The 27,725-nt window shown below is 37.0% G+C and overlaps 1 protein-coding gene across 3 annotated transcripts; it reads right to left on the bottom strand.

Annotated features, from left to right (window-relative positions):
• On the bottom strand, nucleotides 1-27,725 carry TCEA1 (transcription elongation factor A1). Of its 3 annotated transcripts, none has more exons than XM_051772168.1 (10): nucleotides 26,673-27,466; nucleotides 21,736-21,798; nucleotides 16,852-16,957; nucleotides 8,975-9,062; nucleotides 7,785-7,933; nucleotides 5,873-5,929; nucleotides 4,894-5,048; nucleotides 2,997-3,143; nucleotides 1,996-2,067; nucleotides 1-939 (listed from the first exon to the last, which is right to left on the bottom strand). In XM_051772168.1, the coding sequence occupies exons 1-10, from the start codon at nucleotides 26,739-26,741 to the stop codon at nucleotides 931-933; spliced, it is 915 nt and encodes a 304-aa protein (XP_051628128.1). In that variant the 5' UTR covers nucleotides 26,742-27,466; the 3' UTR covers nucleotides 1-930. The 3 variants fall into 3 exon arrangements, with proteins under 3 accessions (XP_051628128.1, XP_051628138.1, XP_051628118.1); XM_051772178.1 differs by lacking the exon at nucleotides 26,673-27,466 and adding an exon at nucleotides 26,093-26,366; XM_051772158.1 differs by lacking the exon at nucleotides 1-939 and having other exon boundaries at nucleotides 967-2,067; nucleotides 26,673-27,725.

Below are 27,725 nucleotides of genomic sequence, written 5' to 3' on the forward strand. Positions count from 1 at the left end.
TTCAAGAACAAAATCAATGTCATTTATATGAAGGGAATATAGTATTACCTCCCCAGCCAGTTTATAATGTAATGAATTGGTTAGCTGGTGTTATTAGGGCAGCCCACAACACAATGCCTCTGCTCATTTACAAAGTCTAAACCCAATTTGGTTGTCGAGCACATTAAGCAAGACTGAATACTCAAACCAGATTTAACTATTTTAAGGCATTCCTGGAAATAAAACCTACTGAAAGAATGTAAAATACATGCTTTGGGCAATAAAATATATTGGTTATATAAACAAGCTTAACGAACCACTGCAAAAGAGGTCATCATATCCACTAATAAATTTTCAAACCTATGACCCAAATTTAGTCCTAGTCCAGAAACAGTACACACAAGCTAGAGAGTTAACTGAATTGTGGTTTAGCTAACAACGGAATTTATGTAATGAGGAACTGATATATCTTTTCTCTTTGCAAAGCTAGTGAACACAGCAGCAAGAAAGAAATTCCATTCTTACAACTGAACAAATGTGGAAAGGTAAAATACACATGGGAGGAGCGTGTATATTTCAGAACACAAAAAATACAGTACATTATTCACATAGTTAGAAAAAAACCCAAGACAATTACCAAAATATTTAATTGGTAAAAGTTTAATGTCAACTTACTTATAAAAATGAAAAAATATTTTAAAATTCACCATACAATTGAGCAACCTGGCCCTACTGACTATCAGCTATAGGAAGGCATTTAAGGAAATGATGGTTGTGTCAAAACAAAGGCTAACTTCAGGCATGTATGCTGCTTTAAAGAAAAAAAAAAAAAAGAGAAAGGAAACCAAAACCCCCTCTTATTTGCAGGAAGCTAAAAGCTTAGCCTAGTTTTTAAAGCTAATTACAAAATCCTCTTTCATACTGGTCCAGATGTCTTGACAATTTCTTCTTCTAACAGAACTGTCAAAAGAAAAGAATTTTTTATGAGATCTTTATACAGTTTAGTTGTACATCTTTGCAAGAAGAAACAGACATACGACACCATACTTAGGATATGGAAATTACTAGTTACAGCATTTGCTGAGATCGTAACTGTTCCTTCACTCAGGCATCTGTATACGGACACTTCTCTAACTGCCACATTATAGAAGGTTTTAAGGACAAATGAATTTTTCCAGGTACTGCATTAAACAATTTCTAAGCTTTACATATTATTTGGATATCTTGGAATACAGATTTGAACAATATTCGGTAATAAGATATATAAAACAAGATGCATAAAGTATTTTTTTATGTGGCAATCTTAAAAGTATGCTGTGCCATGGCTCTGCAGAACTGCAGCATTCTTAACACAGAAAAATAACAGAATGAGGGTATCATGCTTCCCATTGCATGCTATCACATCTTAAATTGTAAATATTACAGGCCTTCATTTCAATGTTTCTCCACTTTACTGGACTACCAGTGATCCTCAGAAGCTTTTTAAATTCCCATTTCCTGAACTTAAAAAAAATTAAATCAAGTTATCACTGCCCTACACTTATGATGACACCGGAATATAGTAGCAGTCAGTTCTCTTTATTATCCCCCCTCCTCTTGTCAGAGTAGCAAAAAATGGAGACAACGATAACAACAAAAAGTCTAAAAAGGCCTATTCCACTCATCAATGCGGAGATTAAAACCAGTTAGATCATCTTTGGGCGAAGAAAGAGAAAACTAACACAGTGACTGACTAACTTGTCACTACTTTGTATGGCAAATGTTGCAAGGACTAGGTCAACATCCTGACTTCTCTCCCCATTTGCAACTGCCTTACTTGTGTGATCTCACAACTTCAGTCAAAAATACATTTTTAATTCGAAGGTATTTTGCAACATTAACGTGGAATATCATTAATGGGCTAAGAAATAACTAAAAGTCAACAGAAAGTCATTTGTCTTATTTACTGTAAACCAAAATTAACCACAGAGCCTGGCTGCCTGCTATCAAATATGCAGAGCAATCTAACAGTCTTACCTTCCATCTGTTTCCACATTCATTACAGACAACAAATGTTGTCATGGGTTCATCAGCACTGCGGGTTTGAACCTTTGGCAAAGGCAAGAGACAGAGTGGAAAAAGAAAATTAGTATCTTCAATTTTTGTTAGTGTGTGTTCATGTAAGTGTTTAAATCAAAGTTTAATATTAAGGAAGCAAATTTCGATCAAAATACAAGTGAACTTTACTCAACAATTGAAACTGGTTTTTTTTCTAACTATAAAGCCATCATAAACTTAGATTTTGACAGATTTAGTAGCACTAAAATACCAATTTTGGCATTGAAACCGTGCACTTATTTCTAGGAAAAGATTCTGCACTACAGAAGGCTACATGTTCAGTACAGCTTTACATATATTTACCAGTGTAAAGGCTTAAAAGTCTCATGACTGAAAACTAGCTTTCTACTTAAAGCATCTGATACACAAAATTAAATTATAAATGCAGTTGATCCTAAGATGAAAATTACATTCCCTGAAGCACCGTTTAACAAATTAAAGCCCTTCTTCTTGCAGTTGTAGGAAAGACTGTAAATCAGGGCCTAGGGTTAGTCGAATGGTACAATAAATATATATATAATAATATATAGATATAATAAATATATCTAATTTTCTTCTGTTTAGTCCTTCAGTACAAAAAAGTTTACACACGTTAAAACCAGTATGTTATCTCTCCTCCACACAAAAACATATTAATAAGATGTGATAAAAAGAGTTAGCAAAAACTCAGCATTGCAAAGAAACTGAAGCTCCAGCCTATACAGATACTCAGCTTGGGTTTACATAAAGTCTTTGGCAAATAAATACAACACACACTATATGTAAGCACACCTAAGTGCATCCACCTACCTTCACATTTTGTAATTTGTCAGCATTTTGTTAAAAGTTCATTTTGTAATTCCAATTTTTTTTCTCTGACAATCTTTATATAGGACTTAAGCTTTGAAAAAGGAAAACGAAGAGTCTGAACAACCACGCACCTGGGTGTATGTACAGTTCTTCTTTTTGCACTTGCCACATGTAAACAGATCAGTTTGGGTACCTCCTGTTTTAGCCATCTGGTGCTCTCTGATAGCTTCTTTGGTCAGATTTTTGCGCATTTCTTTCAGTTCATCACTTGCCATTTCCTGTTAAGGTCAAAAAGCAGACAGAGTTTACTAGAGAGTTTTTGCTTTAAAACAAGTTACAACTGTGCGAGCCAATACCATTTTTTATTTAGAATCCATGAGCAACAACTCTACTGAAAGGCACTGAATTTCTACACATTTTTAAATTTACAAGAATTCAGTTGGGATATCTCACAGCACAGAAGCTACAAAAAGTTAAAAATGTTCTTTTTTTTAAACGCAGATGGGGAAAAAAAAAATCTGTAAAAGTTACGACGTCAAACATCTAGAAACATTTCTATGCAAATGCATTTAATATAAGATAGACAAGGGAGAGGACTTTAAAGTTCTCCAGAGGGGCAAAAAAGATCCTCTCCCTAGGTTAGATCCTTGGATAATTATCTCATTGACCTACATAGGACTATTACAGGAAAAAATTTACACTATTTTGATTATTTGCATATTTGTACTGAAAAATACAGTACAGCCATAGTTTACCATATGCAACCAGATATCATACACACTTCGCTTCAAAACACTAACCAAGGAGCTCAGAATCACCAATTTTCTATTTCCTTTCAAACAGTTCTAGTGTGCAGGATCTCCACAATGTCTAGTAATCTAGAAAACTATTTGTTTCATTTTTCTTCAATACAGTTTTACTCCACATCCCACACAGATGTGGAATGCAAATCTTGTATTAACGCTGTTTCACTTCAGAAGTAATCTTAACACTAAAGGGTTTTTTAGCCTTTAACATTTTAATTCAAGACATTAATTAAAAAAAGAATAGGCACTGGACAACACAAAATATATGTTTGTGCATCCATACAAAAACATGTGGGGGAAAAAAACCCCTCCAGAACACATACTGAAGGTACAATTTCCTTTTTTTTTATACATTCTTTTACCAGTCTGTTTGCCCTGACCTTTATGTAAAGCTACAGCAAAATAATACCAACCAACCAAAAAAAACCATCACAAAAAAATTTTCTTTTGGAATAATCACGATTTTCATTAGTTGATCATAAATTTAATATCTTTCAGTCTCCTTTGTACCTGATCTGGGGGGGTAGAATCTAACATGTAGAAGCAGAACTACAAAACTGAAACAAGATGTTAACTGTGCTTCCATTTTTCTCTCCCATAAAATCAAATTTTTCATTTGACTTTCCAGATTTATTTTGATTTGCAAACACAGTGATGATGTGAATGGGAAATTTTATTCAAGTGTCCAAAATGTTCAAGATTGATACATATAAGATACATATAAGTTTTAAATAAATACTACAAATGACAACAGAAGAGGGGACAGATCCTTAAATTCACAAAGCGATACCTTGCATAGGAGTGTAACTGCAGAGGTCAGCATGTGAAAAACAAATGGCAAGACAGACTAACAAATATCCAGAAACATGAATGGATAAGCAGCTTGGAGTCACTAGCCAGTCATATTTACATCTTCCTAAACTTAAAACACTATTACCAGTATATCATGTGGCCTTTTAAAAACACGCCATGTTTCGAGACAGCAACAGTTTACCTGCCTGCTGACTTACAGTCAAAAGTCAGACATTTAGGATCCAATAACACACATCACTTTCATGGCCTCTGCCTCAACAAAGCCCTGTAATTTAGGCTGTGCAAGCCACAAACAAGCCACAGTCTTTCAGAAGTGTGGGCAGCTTACATAAATTACTTTTATGGCTAGTCAATGCAAGCCAGGATGTTAGTCCAATGGGGAAATAGTTCAAGACTATGTTTTACTTACCTCTGCTGTCATTTTGGCAAACTTGTCAGGAGGAATGTTTCCACATAATACATTTTTCCTTAGATTAGGGTTCTTTGCATCCTTGAGATTTGCTATTCTACTTCGTACTCTATTTTTGTATTTCATATCAGTGTTTTTTAATTCTTGAAAAATAGGTGCTTTGTATTTAAGGAGCAAAACATTAACAAGTAAAACAGAGCACTATAAAGGATTCATTTTGGGGGGCAACTTTTCTAAAGCAATGTACTTCTTCGCTTTTGATCAAGTCCCCAACCAACAGTCACTTTCCTGTTCAACACAGCAGACTTCATGTCCTTCTGAAGCCTAATCACAAGTTAAACACATGAACCATGAATTTTTGGGTAGGAGGCTCTCAACTGAAATTGTGAAAAGTCACCCATAAGCTTATGGCCAGGTTCTTGGACCTCACACTAAGAATTAATTAATTTCCAAACCAAATATTCAAACAATGACAGATCAGTGACATTTTTTTTTAAAGAAAAAAAGAAGGCCAGACCTCTGTTCTAGAACTATTCAAACATTGCTATCAGAACCTCCCTTTCAAAAACTCAAAATTCATTTAGAAATAATCTTGTAGAAATAAAGACATTAGAAAAAGGTAAAGACTGTTAACAAGAAAAGGTTTTTAAATAACATAGAAGAGCCCAGCATTTTATGTAAGAAAGCTTCAGAAAGACATAAGATTGCTGCTGCAAGGAAAACATACTGAGCTGAAAAACCCCCCCCCACACACTCACCTACATGCATTGCTACATGTTTTAAGGCAAATCATTTCAGTTGGACTCTTTTTTTAAACACTAAATTTATGTACTGATGTGTTGAACACAGTTTGCTATTTTTGTTTTACATGAGATTTACAAATACTCAATATGTAGATCAAGTTAATTAATTTTAAAATTATCAGCGCTTTTAAAAAATATTCCTGTTCTAGGGCACACAGATATGCAACAAAGGATATCTTCTTCAATCTGAGAACCCAGCTCTTCTTCATCAGCACCAATAGCAATATAATCATCTGAGGAAAACAAATACTAAAATATTAGCAAACTGAAATTCTCAGTGTTCTCTGTCCCTGAGAGCCTATTCAGCACTCTGAAGCTCAGCAAATTATGAGACACCTGCAGTAAGTCTTCCTTTTGTGTAGGTGAGTTTTATTTACTGCATACTTATCCTTTCAAAACTTGCTAATTGGAAGAACAAGAATAAGTGAAATGAAGCACAACAGAAGTTTAAAGAAATTAAAAACCTTTCACAAAACCAAAAATTCTGACATCCAGTAACAAACACGAGTAGAAAAAAAAAAACCTGCTATACAGAAAAATTTAAAACATTCTTTTAGGCTTGGCAAATACCCATCTCCACAGCATATCTGTGCATAGAATAAACTATTATAAAAAGGAAACATTTTATATTGTGTTTAGTCAATTGTTTCAATCCACACAATACAAGAATAAGCAAATAAATGTTTTCCATGCAAGCAAGAGGAAGATTTTATTAGAAACATAGTAATTAAGTAACAGAAACAGTATTATTAGATTTTTTTTTAAAGTTCAAAGCAGAAATGTGTCATAAAACATGTAAATTAGAAGAGATGGACCACAGCAGTCTTGAAGACAATGTAACACTTGAACCACAATTTCTGAAGATAATTGTTTACTGTTTCTGACCAAAACTCTTTACTCACAAAGACAGCAGCCTTTCCATGATAGCTGAAGGGCAAATTAGATACAGTGTTTTACCCTCATTTCAACATGGGTGTACTTCAATGAGCAATTCAAACACCATTTCTCCTTAGATCTCATGCCGAAGGCCATAAAACCAGAAAAATAACCTTATTTTTTGACCATGGATCATCAGTTTATATGTGCTGTACAAAGCAACACATCAAAAAGGGTTCTTGGAAAACTAGCTAAAATTAAGAATACATAGAATTATAAATACTAAGATGCTACATGCAACTTTCTGGTCATAAATTGCTTTAGAAGTCTATGACCCACATATCCAGAGGACCACAAATTCATGGTATTTAATCAGCTTTCATTGTTGTCTGTATCTGAATTCATATGAATTAAAAGAAAGAATAAGAGAGTGAAAGGGGTAAACATGGATGATTCAGAAGCCTATTTACACTGGGTCAAGTTACACCCAAAGAAGAGAGAAACAGGAGCTGAGTCATAAGTTTGGTAGAAGAGCATGACCCACTAGAAAAAAATTAGGTAATTCTGAGAAGTCCAGCTTTCAGTTTGTTCCTTATCTAGTATATCGTTCAATTTGCCAGTGTAAAGACACTCAAGTGTACATGAGAGGTGAAAAAAAAACTCAAACCAAAACAGTCAAAATTTACAGATGCCCAAAAGGCATGAAGAGCAATACAAGACTCTCCTATTCCAAGTATCTCAACGAAACATCAAGAATAAATTAATACAGAAAGGCAGCGTTCAAAAACCAAAATCTGAAAGTCCCTAGGATGTCTAGTTTAAGAAAGGCAGTCATGTATATAGTGGTACTCTCTCAGTCAAAAAGACTGAGTTACAAAAAAAATAGTGGCTTCTGCAAAAATATTTAAATAAGGCATTAAAGGGGGCAAAAACCTTCCTGAAAAGAAGTTGCCCTGTCAGAAAGTTATCAGATGAACTGAGCCACAAAATGTCCCACGTTACCAGCAACAAAAGTGTATTTTGATACATTTCCATGCTGCCAAGGTTACTCACTACTTGCAACTGGTAGAACTGGCCTACGGATATACACAAACGAACAGACACAAAAAGGGTCTATTCTACCCTACGGGGGAGGAGAAAATTAGAGTGGGCTAGACAGAAATAGAAGAGAAGAAAACAGATAAACTTGAAAACATATTCTACAAAGCTCACCTCCTGTTCTGAGAGCTGCAGAGAGCATTTCTCTACATTTCACTCGTACAGAGTCTGAAGTGCTTGGAGCTCGGGGAAAAGAAGGGATGAAAGAATTTGAAGGAGCACTACCCTCCTCCTTCCTGCTGCTGGAATTGCTACTTGAACTGCTAAAAAAAGGCAAAAAGAAAACTATTTTAATGTTTTTTCCCTTCTTCAAATGACTTTGTTTCTGGGCAAAATGCAGGTCTTTTGTTATATCCATTTGATGGCATTCCAAAATAAGAACACAGGCCACCTTTTAAAAGCTATTTATAGCTCTGGAGTCAATATAATCTATAAAGTGTCTTTAGACTATTCACCAGGGTATTCCACACAATAGTCACAGCAGGTATTTCATTCCATTATGTGGCATACAAGCTTTAATTCTCAGTTCTTTACATTAACATGAAATCCTTTTTTTTCCTCCCACAGAACTTTAAAAAACAGTGAAGATACATTGCACCAACATCCACTCCGCAGCAAATGCATTGTGCTCAATCTGTTTACTGTATTGAAGGGGTACCATGGTCACAACCCCTTTCCTCCCCAATTGATGTAGTTTTGCAAACTGTAAACTGAGTTTTCAGCTTCCATCTGGACATATAGTTAGAAGCTAAATTCCAGTTTGAAAATGGCTGCTGAAAACAGATTCACTAAAACCTGAAGTGTATAGAAGAAACGAGCTTGCAAATACTCTTTTGTAAATGTTCTTTAGCTCTCCTGCAGTGACATTAATATGGTCTCCTTTTTATGTTAACATATTTTGTGTTTACCAAAAAAAATGCAGATTGTTTATTAAACATAAAAGCTAACAGACAAAGTAAGTATTCTAAACGTCCAGCACATGCAATTACCACAAAGCTGAGACTGAAAGTTGTTTTACAGATCTCAAAGCTCAGTGCTAGTACTGAGAGAGGACGGAGCATTTGACAGATGGAATAAACAGTAAACTCGTTTGGCCATATCTTGACTTACGGTTTTCTTTTTTTTTTTCATGTCAACAACAGCACAATTTATTCCTCTACCAACACATCCTTTCTTGTAGAAAACTTAATGTCTTTCAGAAAAGAACATGGTAGCTGTCTCTAATATGACAAATTTGGACCAAATACTTTAACACTAATTTATACTTAGTGAGATTATTTGAACAATCACAAAGAATTAAGCACCTTTCTTCTCTGGCTTCAGGGCTGTTTTGAGAGGAAGAGGCAGGCTCCTTTTTCTTTTCTTCAGATTCTTTATCAGTTGAAGGTCCATCTGGAAATACAAAACACAAAAAACTCTCTTCTACCCAGAAACAGTAACCAATTTTAAGCAGTGGTAAAATACCTTTCACGATTTCTCTTGAACCAGCTGGAAATGCTATGAGCTCCCACTCTCTGCTTCGACCCTCTCTCACAGTACAGCCTTCCACTCTCCAACACCCTCCCAACCCCGCAAACTGAAAATATGACAACACTTCAGATTCTTCGAGTCAAGTCCGGCATCTGCTTAAACTGGCAGTGAAGACATGATGAAAACTTAGTCTTCTATGATTTATTTTTGCCAACACTGCTGCAGTAGGTAGACAGTAACTTCTTAGTTATTGCATCAAGTCTCTGGAGTAAATACTTGCCATTCTTTTTAACTATATTGCGAAAGCTAGCAGGGTTGCCAAATATAAAGACCATTTTCCTATTTTTGAAGGAGTTTTCCAGACACACAGACAGTATTTTCTGTGATAGCTCTTAAATTATTTGCCTCAGCATTTAAATATATTTGAATTTGCCTTTCCCATACAGGTTGTGTTTCACCATGATTTTATAAAGAATAATGACATAAGTCTTTGTGAAGGGTAATCACAACATTTAACTCTAGCGTAGCAAGAACACAAACACCCTTTTATTGTAAAGAAGATTTCAGAGTGGCTAAATTGAGCTCCTGCTTTGATTTGCTCTCTAGAAAGGCTGGCTCTCCACTGCCTACAGAGAAAGCCTAGTGAGATTGGCAGCACTCACTGACAGATTTTGTGAATTCTTCTTTCCAAGCCCTTATAGAGCTAGAATTACACTTCTAAATTCATAGACTGTGTTACTGCAATAAGCATATATTACAAACTTTAAAAAGAATTAAAAACAGATCAAGAAAAGGAAGGAAATCTGTTAAGGCTCAGTCTTGCCCATAAAGATGTCCTGAACTAGGCATGCAAATTCTTGTTTAAGCATCTAAAAGTATCCTTATTTCCAGAAGAACCCCATCCCCACATTTCTCAGAAGAACCTGGTGATAACATAACACACAAATTCAGGTCTCTCATTCAAACAACTGAGCTTTTTTTTAATTTTCCTAGAGTAAAACATTTCTGTACTGGTTTTTAAATAGGAACACTAAACTGAACATGATTTCGATACTTTCCTTAACTTTTTGAGTTAGGGAATTTACCCAATCAAATATCACTTTGCTAAAGAATCATCATCATAAAAGGAGATCAGAGATGAGGCACCCATCTACTATCCCATCTCCAGCTGCACCTAAAAAGAGATGGTTTTTACAACATAGTATAGGAACCAGCAAAACACACAAAGTTCCTTCTTCAGAATATTTCCCCAGCCTTCAAGAGCTCACCCACTGTTTGTAACACTGAATTCAATCCTTGATAAATTTCTCCATTTAAGGAAAAAAGGAAGATTAAACACAGTAGATGACGGATTGATTGTCTTTAACAAGCTAAAGATGTTATTAAAAAAATTCCTAATAAAGGTATCAATTTATTAACTAATACTTATAAAAAAGTAATTTCACTAAGAAAGCAAATGAAGCCATAAACATGGATCACACCAGGTCTTCGCTATGACACTTGAAGTGCACAATACCAGAAGAAAACAAGTCCCATTTTTAACATGCATACTCACATGACTGCTCTCTATTGCAACAAATGCTTACATGATATATGATTTTTAAAATCTTCTAAATACACATACAATCTCATTTACCTTCACAACCTTCAAAGCACATGATCATCTTCGTCAGAGGTTTTAAGACAAACCAATAGATCAAATAGGTATCTCTGCTTCAGCCCATTCACCTCCATATTTTTTTCTGGCTCACAAGTAGTCAAATTCAGAGCTGACCTATGGATGTCCTGCTTATTTTGCATCATACACACCACTGTGGTATAGCTGGCGTCCAGTTTTCATCTATCAAACACTTCCATTCAACCCAGCACCATTTCATCAAACAAGGCAGGCCCCTGAGAACACCTGCCAATACCAACACCTGCCCCAGTGGAGGGCAGGGTGTGTATGAGGCACCAAGATAATGCAGGACGTAAAAGCACAGCTCCTCCTACACCTGCAGATCAGTCTGTGCAAGCAACTCTTAAACCAAGACCAGTTGTCTCTTCAGCAGCTGAGACAACTGGACCATCTTCAGTAAGTATGTCTCCAAAACTATAATTCATTTAATCACTTAAGAGTTTACAGATATTTTTGTTAAACCCAGTTTAAGAAATCTGAAAATAAAGTTAACAATATTATCCTAACTGTTTAGGATAATATTGTTATCCTAATGAATCATATGAATCATAAACTGGAAAGCACCAAGGACAGGAGATGCTCTGTCATGCTAGATTTATTCTTAAGCTCACACCTTAATAAGAATATCTTATTTTATTGAGATACTGTATTGACAAAAGAACAGAATGCAATTAAGAGCCTACTAGACAGCATTTCAGCTATCCTCTGGGGAAAGGAAAGAAATGCCCTTAACAAATTAAAAGTCCCTACTAATTAACTTATTTTACATTCAGTGGCCAGACTCTAATGGAAAGGAAGAATGACAGTTAACAGGAATTACAAGACACAGAAATTCTAACAAAGTAACATGGAAAAAAATGGCCCTTCTGTGAAACACCCTTAAAAATTCCAACACATGGTTCACCTCAGGAAGTCCATAGAATATTCTAAATATTTATAAATATTTATAAATTACAAGTTGCTTTAGAGAGGCACAGTTCCTTTTCTCAACTCTATACCTATTCAAACTTTGAAATAATTTTTTTCAGAAAAAAACCTGAAATTGTCACCGATTTTAGGATTGAAAACTGTAACTTCACAGTTTTAGCAAGCCATAAAAAAATCTTAAAGCTTTGTTTTTTGTAAGAGAAGCTAATTTATATTAACAATTCTTTAAAATACAAAGAGCACAGTAATGATATGAATTTCCTATTAGCTATCAGAATAAGACTATCAAAGTCTGATGACTGCAATGCAGTTTCTATCTTGTACCTGTAACTACTTTGAAAGATACTCCTAGCTTCTCTGGTGAAATAATCTCTCCAGGGTCAAACATGACATGATAGTGGATTTTGTTACCAAAACAGAAATTTTAATATAATATTATACAGCCAGGTAACATAATTAAACTGAATGTTAGAAGTGGTTAACACCTTCATCCTAGATTTTTCTAGCTATTTTACAAGCCAACACTAGACACTTGCTAGTAACAAGAAAAAAATTAGAAAATATAAAGATGTTATTTATTCATAAATCTAACTTTAAATTAAGAAAAATTTTAAAGTAACAATTTTCCCAGAAATTTTTCCTTAATGAAAGGTGGCTATTTATTCTCTGGAAGCACATGAGAATTTAATCTAGTGAGATACTGTATGTTACTGATTCAGGAATCACCACCTGAGCTTGAAAAGTTTTCTGAATAATCAAATTAAGTACGTTAAAGGAAAGAGATATGAGAACATGTATCAGATGACATAATTAATTTAACAATGATTCTCATATTTAATAATTATTTAGGCTCCATTTTTCAGACTCTGACCAAAATAATCTTGAGATGCACAAGCAGCTATACTGGTCAGCAATTCCTCTACAAGATATAGTAAGGCATAAAGGTAAGATCAGTACACTTTCTTCCTAGTTGTAGTTTTGTGGGGAAGAATAACTAAGAATTATGAATAATGAACAAAATCATTACTTGTTTGGTATTTTTAAAGATTTTTTTTTTATTATCAGTTACAGAGGAGGATGACATATGGACTTCTGCACTATATATGTGTTTCACTTATATAGTACAATGTAATTTGCATCATGTGTTATTATCTCACCACTGATAATCCTAAAAAATAACAGATCTACTAACAGTACATGGAACAGCTCCAAATATATATTTGACAGTTGATTTCCACATCTCACACTTGATATGAAAATGAAACTACTGAAATTATTTTTGCACTTGATTCTACTTGATGTCTTATAAAAACATGTACTCTTCTTATCAATAGTAAACAATAGTCTTAAACACTATTAGACTCTAATTTAAAATCTTGTTTTGTCAGTAACTTTTTTTTATCAAAGTCAGTAGGTTTCTAGATGTCCTTGAACAACTTCACCTAAAGACAGCATTAACCTGTAAGACAGTCCTACACTGTACCTGCTTGCTCGAGTAGAATCAAACCCAGGTGCAAAATAACAAAGGATATTATGAACAAAGGAATCTGAGTAAAACACTTCTGTGAAGCCTGGCTGGTGTTACTAACACTTAAACATTCTTTTAAAATAAAATTATTCAGGCATGCCCTTCTTTGAAATAGGCATTTCAAAATGTTTGTGGCCTCACCTTTAGTTTTCAATACTGACAACAGATGATCACTTAATGTTAAGATTATTGTCCAATGATTCTACATTTTTATTCAGTACACAAAGTTTCTGGAGGTGAGTTTACTTACAGGTCTGGGCATTCTTTTTCACTGTATACTCTTACAGTTCACCAAGTGATGGAGGTTAAATTCCTTAAGGAATTTTTGTTGCTTTTTTAATATAAAGAAACACTTCTCACAACCTAAATGAGCATGCATGGATTCATTTTCTGCGTGGCATACTCTGTAAACTCAGCTACTTGGCATAACAATCAGTATTTGCAAATCCTGTGTTCTAACTGAACACTATTTTATTCTGAGAGCCGAATTTGGTTCCTTATGCAAATTGTGACCACCCTGGCCGTGTGGTTTAACGTTCTTACGACAATATCTGAGAGCATCCCTGCACTGTGGCTCAGCCAGTGAGTCACTTCAGACAATGCTCACCAACCCTGTGCTGCGCAGCTCCCAACCCCCCTGAACAACCACTGCTAACCTGTCAAGGCTCTAGTCAAGTCATAAAGATCTGGTGATTCACAACTCACTTTGACTTCCTCTCATGTTTCCCATGCACTCTTAAAAACTGAATTCTGATAGCATTGAACTGAAACAGTACATGCAGCCTGAACAGTAAACAATTCTTGCCTAAATTCAAAATGTCATTTATAAAAATAACTCACAAAGACTTCAGACCTCTGAGTACAATGCTCGGTACGATTAACAGCTGTCCGCTTCTGCTGCCATCTTTGATCCACACCATTTTACATGCACTATAAACAGCATAATCGAAACTGATTTCTCAAGCAGCTCAACATACGGTATTTCGTATTCTTCCGAGAAAGTCAAAACTAATGATAAAACAGAATAAGAGTACTTCGTAAGATTCCCACCCATACTGATAGCCCACCTTTCACAGTTATGAGAGTTTAAGTTCTAATGAATAACTGAGCAGTGATACAACAGTGCAACATTTGTCCTACTCTGCTTTATTACAGGTCTGTGTTACAACCAAGGGGAATTTAGCTATTTAAGTTTTGAATGCTGTATTTTCGGAATAATTTGATTTTATGTAATAAGCACACTACTATGACTAAACTAGACCTGGCATGATAATGTACACACAACAATATCTGTCCTGTAGCAAAAATTAGTGCATGAACAAAGGTCACACCCACTGCCTCAAGACATATCCAGTTCTGATTAATGCCAAATATTTGTTATTTGCTTTCCAGTTCCTCACACGTCTGACTTCAGCTCTTGCAAGAAGCCTTAGGTAGAGTCTCCCAGTTGTGTTAAAACAACCTGAATCTAGCAAGTTATGAAAGGGAAAAGTCCCCCTTGCCCCAGTTACTGATGCAATTCCTGTGCAGGAAACAGTAACTGCAAACAGGCTGGACCAAAAAAAAAAAAAAAGGTAGTTGAAATTAAAGCCTGAAGTAATAAACCAATTAGTTTCCAACTGGTCAGTTACCAGCCGTGATCTCCCGGACAGGCACTTGAGCACTAGTTGTAGCACAGGAGGCACCTGTGCAGAAAGAAAGCCAGACCACCCCTTTCAGCAGCAGCCTGAACCCAGATTGACCTGCCGCGACCATCAGACACCACATTCTTGCTCCGGAGTATGAACACCCTCTGGTCCTCAGGCAGGAGTAACACTCCCCATGTTTCACAGCATTTGAACACTTTACACATCAGTCAGCTTTAAGTAACAATATATTAAGACAAATTTGACTGACTGAAGATACTCAAGTGTTAAAAAAATGAGACTACTATTTTTACTGTCTCAACAAACAAGCAGCAAATCCTTTGGTCGAAGAACAGCAATAACCAGGTAAGTTCCCTACTCCCCAAAAAGAGCAGCATCCGAGCACACTCTCAAAAGCTGAGTATTCTGTTGGAAAAGAGAATATCTCCTCTACTTTGTTCCCTAAACTAAGCTGCAGTATCAAAACTTTGAACTCCAGAGGAAAAAAAAAAAAGTAAAAACTACAAAACATTGGTAGGGATTTGGGTTGTTTTTAAACTTCGATTAATAACTTGAGAGCTAAATGACTCAATCTAGCTGCTACTTTTACAAGTTTTTAGAGTAACTCAAGTTAATATGCAAGTCCATTTCTCCACCTATATATCTTATCACTTTTATGCACTGATATAATAAAGTTGGACTTTAAGTTTTAAATGGAAATTTAAAAATAAAAAGTATATTATTTTCACTATTTACCAGTTAAATCTGATCAGATCCTATAAAGATCTTTTATAAGCATGCATTTTATAATAAAAGTCATTATGATTTTAAAGATATTTTATCTGTATGTCTAGTATTACCTAAATTTAAATACTAAAACTAACATAATTAGTATTATCTAACTTTTTTTAAGGTAAGCTGAAAAAAGTTTGCTGTAGAGGCTGTTGCTCCTTACTAGAATATAAAAATTGAAAGTTGTGACAAATTGTCCATTTCTACAGGTAGAGTATTTTCTACATAATTTACAAGACAGGAATAAAGTACCTGATAAAACACTTCATAATTGATAAAAACGAGGTTGAGTTCAAATGGCAGGGGACACTAACAGTGTCCTGGTATTTGGCATATTCTTCAAGACAGAATGGTAAATATTTAAATCGTAACATAAGTTATTTTTTATTTAAGAATTTTAAGCTTCCTAAATCTTATTTTATCCAGTCTTAGATACAAAGAAACAAAACAGAGTGCAGCACAGTATATGAACAAAAATATCTGGATAGAGTTTGAGATTTGCATGTTTTCAAATACAATAAGTACTACCAAGTAGTACCCTTGAATAAAATCTAACAGAAAGGTTTCGTTAACTGCATTAATTGCTTTAAGGGAAATTAAACAAAAAGTATTAACTCTCTAATTAGTAAGCTGTTTAAAATTATGGTTTTGAAAAAATGCAGACCTATTTCTCACTACCTGCAAGTTCTAACATATTTTTAACATCATTTTTATGCTGTTCTTTTTCTCATCACAAATCACTTCATAACCAAACTTCAAAGCCTCCACACTCTCCTATGAGATTTTGCACTAGTTCTTCAGAGTACTCGTTATATTTGACACAGGAAATAGTAAAGAACAGGTTTGTTAGCGCCTAGTGCAGCAGCACAGTCACTCCAGCTCAACTGCAGGCAACAAGACTTCAGATATGAATCACATCAGAGAAGCTGATTTCCTACTGCTTGCCAGCCTCAATAAAATATATTAACTGCTTCTCTGAATACACTCTCACCGTAATGCACTGGTGACAGTCAAACAGTAAAAACCAGTTACATCAGCACAGAAAGTTTCAGCACTTAGACAGGAGCACAAATATATCTTAAGCAAGGCAGTGTCAAAGATGTGCATCAAGACTACATACAGTCAAAACATGCAGGAGCAGGGAAGTTTGTTTCACCATACCTAACAGTTTCTTCCAAGACTTGATAAGAGATTTTGCTAAAGATGTAACCTCTTCATCTGTGCTTTGCTTGCGTATTGCATTCACTGACATTCCAATCCTGGTAGACTGCAAAATAAATAGAAATATACACCATAGAAAGTGACATGAAGATCATTTAACAAGTAAACATATATAAAGCTGTACTTGAGCACATTTTTTTAAAAAGTATCTTTTCTTCTTTGCTTTTGTGATTTTTTTATTTTAAGATTAACAGGATGAAATGCTGCAAGCCTTTACATAACTTATTTTAACAGACTTATTTGCAACAGACATTGCAAAAAGAAACACAACAGTATTACCATTTGTCTCCATCACAGAAGTCTGGGGAGGGGGTGGGTAGGAGGGTAAAGGACTGTATTTATATTTTGTTATGATCAGAAGCTTGCTAACTGCTTCACTAGCATCATAGTCTTAGAATTTCCATTTAGTAGTGGCTGTGAAAGAAGTTGTAATACCAGCTGGGAGTGAGCACATTTTAGTTTCCTAAAAATTTTGGCAATACTGAGATTCTTTAAAACCTTTAGCACAGAGAGTTCTGCCTTTAGATAGTAACAGAACTCTCTGTGGTTAAGATTTTAAAGAATGACCCAGCCTCTCTCTCTCTCTCTGAAAAGGCCAAGACAGCTTTAAGCCTTTGCCACTACTGCCACCTATAGAGAGAACAGAGGAGTAATTCACAATCCACGCCTTTTAAGACATAAATTAAGCTCCACAACAACATTTTAGAAGAGTTATGACTGACATGTTCATGTAACAAGTAGAAAATTTCCACACTTTTAGCTTCAGAAGAGGAGAAAAGTATTTAACAATACAAACAAGGATTTTATTACCATTTCATATTTTGACCAATGACTAAATTAATCGTTCTTAAGATGCTCAGTTTTGTTGCATTACCATTGACAGAACTCACTAAATATAAATTATTCTACTTACTTTTGCAATAGTTCATCATGAATTTCCTTCTCCTTTAAAGGAAAATTTAAATCTTTGTGGCTCGCTAAAAATGGAAATGATTTGTTCCTGTAAATTACTTCTTACAACCCACACAACACTTTTTGAGGCACCATGAATGTGCTAAATGATTGGAAACATACTGAAATAGTCAGTAGCTATTTCAGCCAAGAAAACACATCAAATAACCTCAGGTTTGAGCATCAGCTCAAAACATGCAGTTTGGATTAAAGAAAACAGATGGTTACTCACCTGTAACCAAAGTGTTTCAAGATGGACTGACTCTGCTCACTCAGATTAACAGTACTGGCCAATTCTCTTGAAATTTTGAAACTGAATCTCAACATTATGTTCAGACAAAGAATAACATGTCCTTGAAAATCCATAAAGTATCATATTTGAATGAGAAAAATGTATCTACAAAAAAACCCCAACCCTCCATTGATAGATATCTGGGTATAACCACAGCCTACGCTCATCAGCAAAGAGAAAACACACAATCTTACAGACTTACTTAGGTAAGTAAAACCCAAAAACTCAAGTAAAACTCAAAACTAACTGGATAAATTAATTTATTATTTTGATCACACAAGAGAGACAGATTATGGTAACCATTTAAACGGCCAGCTTTCTTAAGGCAGTGCACAAAAACAGCTCATTTGTTTGCTTTTCTGGAGCAGTTGGAAATTTCCTCAGCCTTTTTGTCTATGGAGTTGTTCTTGTGAGGGCCATTTTTAAAGTGAAAAACTTTAAAAAATGAAGTGATTTTCAAGTGATTTTAAAGTGAAAAACTCCAGTATTTTCATTCTGCCCCACTGCAAATTCTAGAGTACTTTTCATCTGCTTTCAGAGTAAAGATGGGCAACAATGGCATAAAATGGTCAAAGATGACATAAGACAGATGTTTTCACCCCTGAAGCATTCGAGCTGTAGGCCAAGCAGCCTTCAGTGGATATGAGCAACAGTGAGCAGAAGTAACCTACAACTGAACCCAAACCAAAGCATATGATGGCAGCAAGTCTCTTCTAAACCAGAACAAATGAGGAACATAGCAGGGGAAGAAAAGCAACCACAGAAGCAAGCAGAGGTTTTACCAACTTTAAACCGTGAGAGTATGAGGACAGAGAATTGGTGAGGACAGAGAACTGGTGAGCTCTCAGACAAAGCAGAGCCAAACCAAATGCTGAAGAACAGCCACCTCCAGGTTCCCAGGTCTCCCAGCTTGCCAGTGAACTGGCACGAAGCCGTTGACAAGGACTGTACATCACAGTCTAGTTCTGCATACGTGTGTGTAATTTCCAGTTAAACCTGTTTGTTAAAATAAAGCCTGTCTGTCTCACTCACTGTTTAGCTGCACACTGGCCACAATTAGCACGAGGGACATGATGCCTTTAATACTGTGTGGCTGCTAAACAGCTTTGCAATTCAGACCATCAGATAAATCACGTGTGAGGAAAGGCTACTGGCTCCCTGCCTAGCTGAGCAAGGATCAGCTTGCTTACATAAAACTCGTTAGATATCACACAGTCGTATTATTGTCTATAATCACTTCAGCTTTCTGTGAAAAGAAATCTAGCAAGAAAGACACAAGACATGAGCACAAGTCCAGACCACTGATATGCATCTTCCACATACTTGTATACTGTTCAGAGGACTCACCAATTCAGACTGAAGCAGCAGTCATGTTACATGAAAAATCATTGCTTCTCTTATTATGAAGGAATAACAAAACTATCACATCTGCTAGCAGTGCTTTTCTCAATGTAACCAGCTTTCAAAACTGCTTAAAAATGGGTGTGGAAGTATGCTTTTCACTTGTGTCCTGCATTTCATCAATTCACACACATCAACAGACACTTCAATCCACACAGAGCGCAGTAAGTGCTCCCACTTTCTCATGATCATCACTCTTCCTGACACAAGCAAACTAATGATCCACTACCAGAGCAATGGGTATTATTTTGCATTACTTTGTATTTCAACTCTTGCTCCATGTCCTCCATTGCTTAAGCAAATTTGGGAGGCCAATGTAGAAAGACATGACATGTTTATACAACTCTCAAGAAAAATAATGTCAATTTGAGTCTAAACATGTTGCTAAATGCAATCTTATGCAGTGGAACTGTTTTGAATACAGCAGCGGATATTTAAGAATAACTTTCTAGCTATGTCCTAGCACAGTCAACACACTATGTTAAAATACTTGATCCCTTTAGACCTACTGTAACATGGAGATATCTTCTTTACAAAGTTGTATGGTGCTGCTCTAACACAGATTAAAACCAGTCTTTTACTGCAGATATTATTTCACACTAAAAACAGGTACCTGTAATATGGAGGGGAATAAATAAGCTTCTTTCAAGTAGGATAGAAAATTGGACAATACTAATATGCAGCCCTATATAAATTAAGTCAGGGTCACACAAGTACTCTAAAAGGCAGACAGTTTAGTTTGTCTTGCAAGATTAAGAGTCCTCCTCTGTTGATAATTTTACTAATGTTTTTATTATAACTAATAAAAGAATAAGTTATATATGTGTATATTCTTCAGATCCTCATGGTTCTCAGGTAAAATTGTTCTGGTGTTCTATGTAAGGCTTCTCCTTCAGTCTTCTTCACACTAACCAGAACAGGTTTGCACAGAAGCATTGACAGAATTGTCTGAGCACTTTACAGAGATTTTTCATTTCAAAGGCAAAAAGCCCCATTATTACACAAATATTTAGCATTAAGACCAGGACAAAGAAACTTCAAAGAATAAGGTTAACAGAAGGTTTTTCTGGGTTTTGTTCTTGTTCTGTGCCAGGTATTTTTTCTGCAGGGTTCTGAGTTTGTTTTTTTTTTAAGGAAGGAGGTTGAACACAGGGAAGACGGTCTCAGTTCTATCAGCCATGCTCATTCATGCATGAAGGTGACACTTTAAAATTCCGATTTTCTGTCACAAACAGAACTATCAATAACCTACTAAGTTATTACTAAGGATGCATGAATCAAGAATGTCCTTGCTACTGATACTTTTAAGATTTAAACTTTATGGCTAATTCTGTACCTGTGACCATTAACTGTCACCTAGGAAAAAGTTAGTTTTCAGTCTCCTCCAATTTAAAAGAGGCTACCACAGCAAATTAAGTCTTAGATTTATCTCTATCATTAGAAAATTGTCACAGATAGGGAATATCTGGTTACTTTGGAACAAAAGCTGTTAATTGATGAATTATGTGACAAACTCTGAAACTTGACAGGCAAATAAAGTTTACCCAGTGTATTTTTTGAAAGAATTTATAAGTAGTATATTAAATACTGTGTTAGAGATGCAGATATAAGCAACATTAGCGAGAACATGCATGCAACAGGGAGAGATTGCACTTCAGCCCAGGAGAATAAAAGAGGAGGAGTATAATTACCTTAAGAAATACAGTACTCAGAGTTGGGGGGTAGAGTGTCAAATACGACTTGCCTGAAGGTATGAACTATGTTTCTCCTCACTTACAATCCAAAACCAGAACTAACTACATAAGAAAAGATGGTATGAGCTATAATCAGGTACATTCTCCTTTAGGAGGAAGGAAACACATCACCTATGTGTTAGAGTAAGAACGTAAGATTCTGTGGAAGGTAAACTCATAAGCAGTTCTTCCCCTTTTCCATGACAAAATTCACTACTTTGAACTTATACAGAAGGATAAGTTTTAAGAGCTTCCTAGTGGAAGAAAACACTTAAGTGTCCTAAATTATGGTGAATTCAGACTACTTTACTATGTAACAAAACTGATACTTCCAAGGACTTTCTACCTAGAAATCTACTTTAATAGCACAACCCTCTTTCAAATTTGCTGGCTCCACCTTCATCACTACGGAGTATTTGCAACATAACAGCAATAAGAAAATCATACCTGTAACAACTCAAGGGTCATGGGAATATTCTTAAGCTCCTTCAATAAATCAAGAGCTCCAGCCTGAAAAAAAGAAAGGAGATAAAAAGGTCAATCTAGTAGCAATCAGAAACGTCAAATATAATGCCAACAATATACTCTTATCTGTCTTCAGGGTTGCAGATTGGATTCAAACTATCAGTTCTCAATTTATCCACAGAACAACTCCAGGACAAGGAAAGTTCTGCTTTACAAACTCTAAGCTTTAAGGGGCCTTAACTTGGAAATCCAAGTATTGACTCAAAGACAAGGGAAGTTTTATCTCACATTACTAAAATATCAGTCAAAGCATTCTGTCAATTACCAACCAACACACATCCTCAAGGGTACTTCACTTAACAGCATCACAAACAATCCAGATGACAGTAGCAATTTTCAGTTCAGAACAACCACACCACATCTGTTTTAGCACAAGAATGAGCTGAGAAGCTCTGCAGCAGTGTGGTAAAGCCATATATCACGAGATTTTCTTTTTCCCTTGCTAAGACTATAAGGAAAGGTCCTAACTAACTTCTGTGGAAGCAGCAACTTTCTAGACAGATGAGTCAATTCAGAAACTGTACTATTAGGTATTAACAAAGTCTATACACACCTACTCCAACAATTCATTCCTTAGCAATGTTGGCCTTACTTAAAAAAAAAAGGTTTCATAAATGTGAGATCCATAATTCTCTTTAACCTCTACAATCTTCTCTACCACCTCACCACCTCTACTTCAGCAAAGCTCTGCACCATCCACTTCTTATCGTGCACATGGTTGTCAGACAATAGAAACCTCCTAAAGGCTGAGATGATTTGGCCGTTGAATTCAAGTGCATGTGCTGCTGAGCCTGTGAGTTACGAAGAGCAAGAAGGCAACTGCTTTTGCATCTAAGAGGCCATTCTACTTAGGCCCAGTTCATTACCTTCCCACTTTTTTTTTTTTAATTCATGAAATTTGGAAATAAACCCCACAAAATTTCCACCTTGAAATTTTTTGGAATTTGACCCCTTTTTCTTTCCTTACCTCTGTCTCAACTAATCCTATTTTGCTTTGCATTTTGCTTGCCTTTCTTTTCAAATTCTCCCTAATCAACTTCTAATATGTCACCTGTTGCAAGGAAACATGTAATGTTCTGCTGTATCTGCAAGTCTTCCAATTTAACCACTAAAGATAGCACAACAAATAACCACCAAGAGGCTGAGAAAGATGAAGGTAGAACATCTGTGTCACAGCAAAAGAAACACAGGTTTGGACACCTTCAGCTGTCTGCTACAACCTCTGTTTTTAAACAGTTCTGACTCAAGCCTCCAAAATCAAACATTTCACTAAATATCACCTTATACAAATTCAATTCACTTATAAAACTAAAGTTTTACTATTTTGCCAAGCTAGCAAAAAGCCTTATTTAACTTTTATTCGTGATATGCAAAATTTCTCCAGTTTTAACCATGGAATTTTAGCTGCAATGATGCAAGACTGAGAAATGTCATGCTGTTTCAGGTGCTAAACTGAGTTAGCATACTAAACCCTTTCTTTCTCTAAACAGCCATAAGATTGGTTTCTTTTCTGCAAACCTAGATTCAAGTAAAAGAAGTTAATTACCTTCACTGCTACAAAACAAAATTAAATTCAAGGAAATTTTCTTAGCTGAAACAAAACTAATGACAGAAGTCAATGTGCCGTTTTCAAAAATAGTCTAACACTTACCTCTCAACCAATTAATTTATCAGCAAACTGTACACAGTAACTTCAATAAACACGGGTTATTGTAGTCTGCAACTTCAGCATGAGTGACACTATAATGCAAAGCAGCACACTCTTCATCTCATCTTAGAAATACAATCTAGTCAAAATTTCTTTGCCTCTATTATACCCCTTTCAGATTGTACATGTCAAAACAATTTTATTACTCCCAGAGTAAACATTTTCCAAGACTAGGAACTTGATACATAGGAGGTTAGCAAACAAACAAACAACACCAAAAACAAGTTAACAGATATTACTTATATTTTATATTAGTTTCTGTAGAAAATTACCAAAATTTCTAATGAACTAATACTTTCTAAGCCTTCACACTTCTCTAATCAATTATACTGTGCACCAAGAGTTAGATACTTTAAAATTAAATTTAAATGGAATTTAAACTGACACCAACTAAACAGTTTTTCATAACCCCTTTTCGTAGCATAGAAGTCTTTTTCTCAGAACCAAAGTGGAAGTTGCACAGTACAACTTGCAAGTCCTTTTTTTTCTAATGTAGGACTTCTCTGTTTATAAAAAACCCCAACCATTAAGACCTTTATTATAAATTTTTCTTTAAAGGCATTTCTATAAATTTATAGACAGTGAAAGGCAACACCCCATAGCACCAGGTTGGCTGGCTTCCCGTTTACCTTGTTACTTAAATTAACAGAAGTCAGCTTCACGCAGATTTAGCAGATTACTCCTCTCAGCTTCTCTCAGTTGATCAGATCATAACACCACAGAATGGTGGTCTATATTCGTATTTTAAAGCTGTGCTTCAGGCAATAGAAAATAGAGTGCATTTTTGAAGACAGCAGAGCTATCCAGTTATAATTCTATTTTACTTAAGGGAGTAAACAATAACATGGACAATTTTACATTCTCTTCTCTACCATTCTTGATTTTTTTTTTAATCCATGGGTGCAGCCTTATTTCTCACATCTATTCATTACAACAGCTTAATGAAAGAAAAGTATACTGATGTACAACAAAAGCTGGAAGACACTGCAGCTTTTAATCCAACTGCAGACATTCTGAAGGAGGACTAGTATCTACTTCCATTTGAAGCAACAGCAGAAATATGTATCTCACAGTGCATTAAATATTATATCACATTACTATTTACCCCTTCAAAACAAAACAACTGCATATATCTCTTTACTAAAATAGTTATGAAATCTGCACAGCTACAATTAAATCCTTAGTCAATCCCCGAGAGTCTGACTCAGAAAGGGTGTCTGCATGACCTGCCTTTTCCACTCATCAAAAGGAATGCCAAGGAGTGCTCTGCCACAAGCCACAGAGTCACCTTTTGTATGAGACATGAAGCATCTCTTGCCACCTGAGTCTTGACAACTTCAGAGTGAAAAAGTATCAATACTTTTTTTTTCTTTTACTATTAATGGGTTTTGTCAAATCATTCTCATTCAGAGAAACAGCCCAAATACCTGTTCTTGATGAGTAAAAATGGAGAAAGGAATACAAGAGGTTGTCAAGGGCATCATTATCCAGTGGGTACTTGTGTAAGAATGAGTTTCTCAATTCTTCTTCTTCTTTGTGAGACAATAAAGTACCTTTTCATGGAAATCACTTTAATAAGTTTGCTAAAGATAGTATTTTATCTGCAGCGCGGAACTAGGTAGGAAATCACACTGTGCAATTAAAGAATGTGTAATTAAAGAAGGTATCTTATAAATGACAAAGACTAGTAAGGAAAACACAGAGACATCTCCTGTGTTAAATACCGATGTACATCCTCTCCTTCCTAAGGGGTTGGCTAGGGATAAAAACTAAGGGGTTTTATCATTGTACACACATGTATTTTGGACAAACTGTCAGATCTCGACTCCTGGCGACATCAGCAGCTCAAGCCCTCGGCTTCAGAAGGTTTGAGACAGTGTCAAACTAACAACAGAGTTGTTACTTGTGTGCAGGAAGGAGCTGGAGCAAATGAGCTCTATTCCAACACAGTAAAAACGTACAGCGCTCTCTGGTACTACTCACACTCTTGCTCCTGGGACAGAGGTGAAAATCAAGGCTCCAGCCAGGCCCAGCTGTGCACGCTGTGTTCAGCCACATCAGACCTACACTGACCCCAGCGAAGTCACTGCATCCTCCACTGAGGTTTGAAAGTTAATTAAGTTACACATGCCAGAGCATGGATACATGTCCCCAGCTGCTGCTAGGAATTTTATCCAAACTCCTAACCCTCCCAGATCACAGAGAAATCACAGGAAGAACAATCACAAATACACAAATTTCCAGAGAATAACAATGTGCCCACCCAATATAGAAGTAGTAAACAGAGTTTACAATTTACTTACATGCTATTTTATGTAACCATAACCAGTTATTTCGCTGTTGCTGTACACTGATTTTACTTACTTTGATGGATTTGTAGAAATAGTATAAACATGATATGTTATCTAAGTAAGTTCTGTATGAAGGGCACACATAATAATTGAGTTAAGCTAACTGAATTCTGCCTAATAATATTCTACTTCCATTCTCGGGTACAAGTTATTCTCCTGATTAATAAACAGAATTAAAGTGTTTCAGGTTAGAGAAAAAAAAAGAAAGAAAGAGGCTCACACTCCCCATCTGCTTCTGAAGTTTACCCACACGACTCTGGCCGCCCTGCCGCAGCAGGGTTCGGGTTCTTCATTCACATCTTAGTTGGCACATCCCACATAAAACTCCAGCTTTCGCGCCTCGAAGTGACAACACCGACCCACAGGGGACCACCACTGCAGCATTCTCCTCGAGGGGACTGGGCTTCCCACAAACCCCCGAGCGAGGCCAACGCCGCGATTCCAGTGAATGGGGAGCGAAGGGAGCAGCCCTCCGCAGCCGCTCACGGCGGGGGCCCGGGCGGGAACCGCCTCCGCTGAAGGCGCCGGGGCTGGAGCGGCGGGGCCGCTCCGCCGGGGAGCAGGGCCGGCTGCCGGGCCGAGGGCCCCCCTCCTGCGCCGGCGGGGCGGGGGAGCCGCCGCAGCCCCGCGGGGCGGAAGGAGGCGCCGAGGCCGCCTGGCAGCGCGGGGAGAAGCGGCGGCGGGAGCGCGAAAGGCCCGGCCCCGCTGGGAGCAGGGAGCGCGGGGCCGGCCGGGGTCGCGCCGGGGCCCGCGGCGCCGCCGCCGATTCGCCTCCCGCCCCGTCCCGTCCCGGCGCTCACCGCGTTCTTCTTCTGCACCATTTTGTCCATCTTCTTGGCGATGCGGATGATCTCGTCCTCCGTGGCCATGGCGGCGGCGGCCCGGGCGGCGGCGGCGCCAGGCAGAGAGCGTCGAGCGCCGGCCGCGGCAGCCAGGCAGTGCTGCGGCACGCCGAGAGCAGGGGCGGGGCGGCGCGGCTCGTACCGCGCCCCGCAAAGAGCCCCAAACGCACCAGGAGGACAATTAAATGCCTTGGTTGGGCACTGGAACGGGCGTCCCAGGGAAGAGGTCACAGCACCAAACCTGACCGAGTTCAAGAAGCGTTTGGACAACGCTCTGGGGCACGCGTTGTGACTCTTGGGGTGTCCTGTGCAGGGCAAAGTCAGAATAACTTGATTCTGTGAACCTCTCACCCTCTCCCGCCCACAGCAGTGCTGCTAACGCTGCCCCTCTTCGCACCCCGCGTAACACAGAGCAACCCATCCCGCCGGTCATTTGCTTCCCACGACCGAGCTTTCCTTCGGCTGTCAGGAAGCAGAGAAATACAGTGGACACTTGATTTTATCAGCGTCAAAAGGATGGGAAAATACCCTCTTCCCGTTAACAAGAAAGGGGTGGGGGTTTTTTAAAGTCTATCTAGAAGGAGCGACTTTCATATGAAACAGTGAGGGTTTCAAATTGCCGTCTTCGAATAAAAGTTCAGAGGTCAGTGTTAAGGAAGCTTCCCTGTCTGACAATCCAAGAGGCAATCTGGCAGGAATACCCACACTGTGCTAGGACTGAGGCTTGTCAGTGAAACAAGATTTGGAGATAAACTTTTGCCATTGGCCAAGCACCACACAGTGAAGTGCTAGAATGCTTCTAAGTCTCAGAGCTAGTCTAAATCTTGTGTGTGTTCTAGTGGGGCATATCATATCTGTAGAGCTCCAATTATTTATTCTGCATATCATCAATGAAGTTCTGCTGATCAATTGAGCTATATTGCCTTGTTACAATCTGTGGTTGAGAACAGCATCATTAAGCCATTTCTGCTGTAGAACAGGAGAGTTTACCTCAAGAAAACAGGAGGCATA

The sequence above is a fragment of the Manacus candei genome, unplaced genomic scaffold (assembly GCF_025592945.1).
Source record: "Manacus candei isolate 608988 ecotype Guabito, Panama unplaced genomic scaffold, ASM2559294v1 h1tg000008l, whole genome shotgun sequence".
NCBI lineage: Eukaryota > Metazoa > Chordata > Aves > Passeriformes > Pipridae > Manacus > Manacus candei.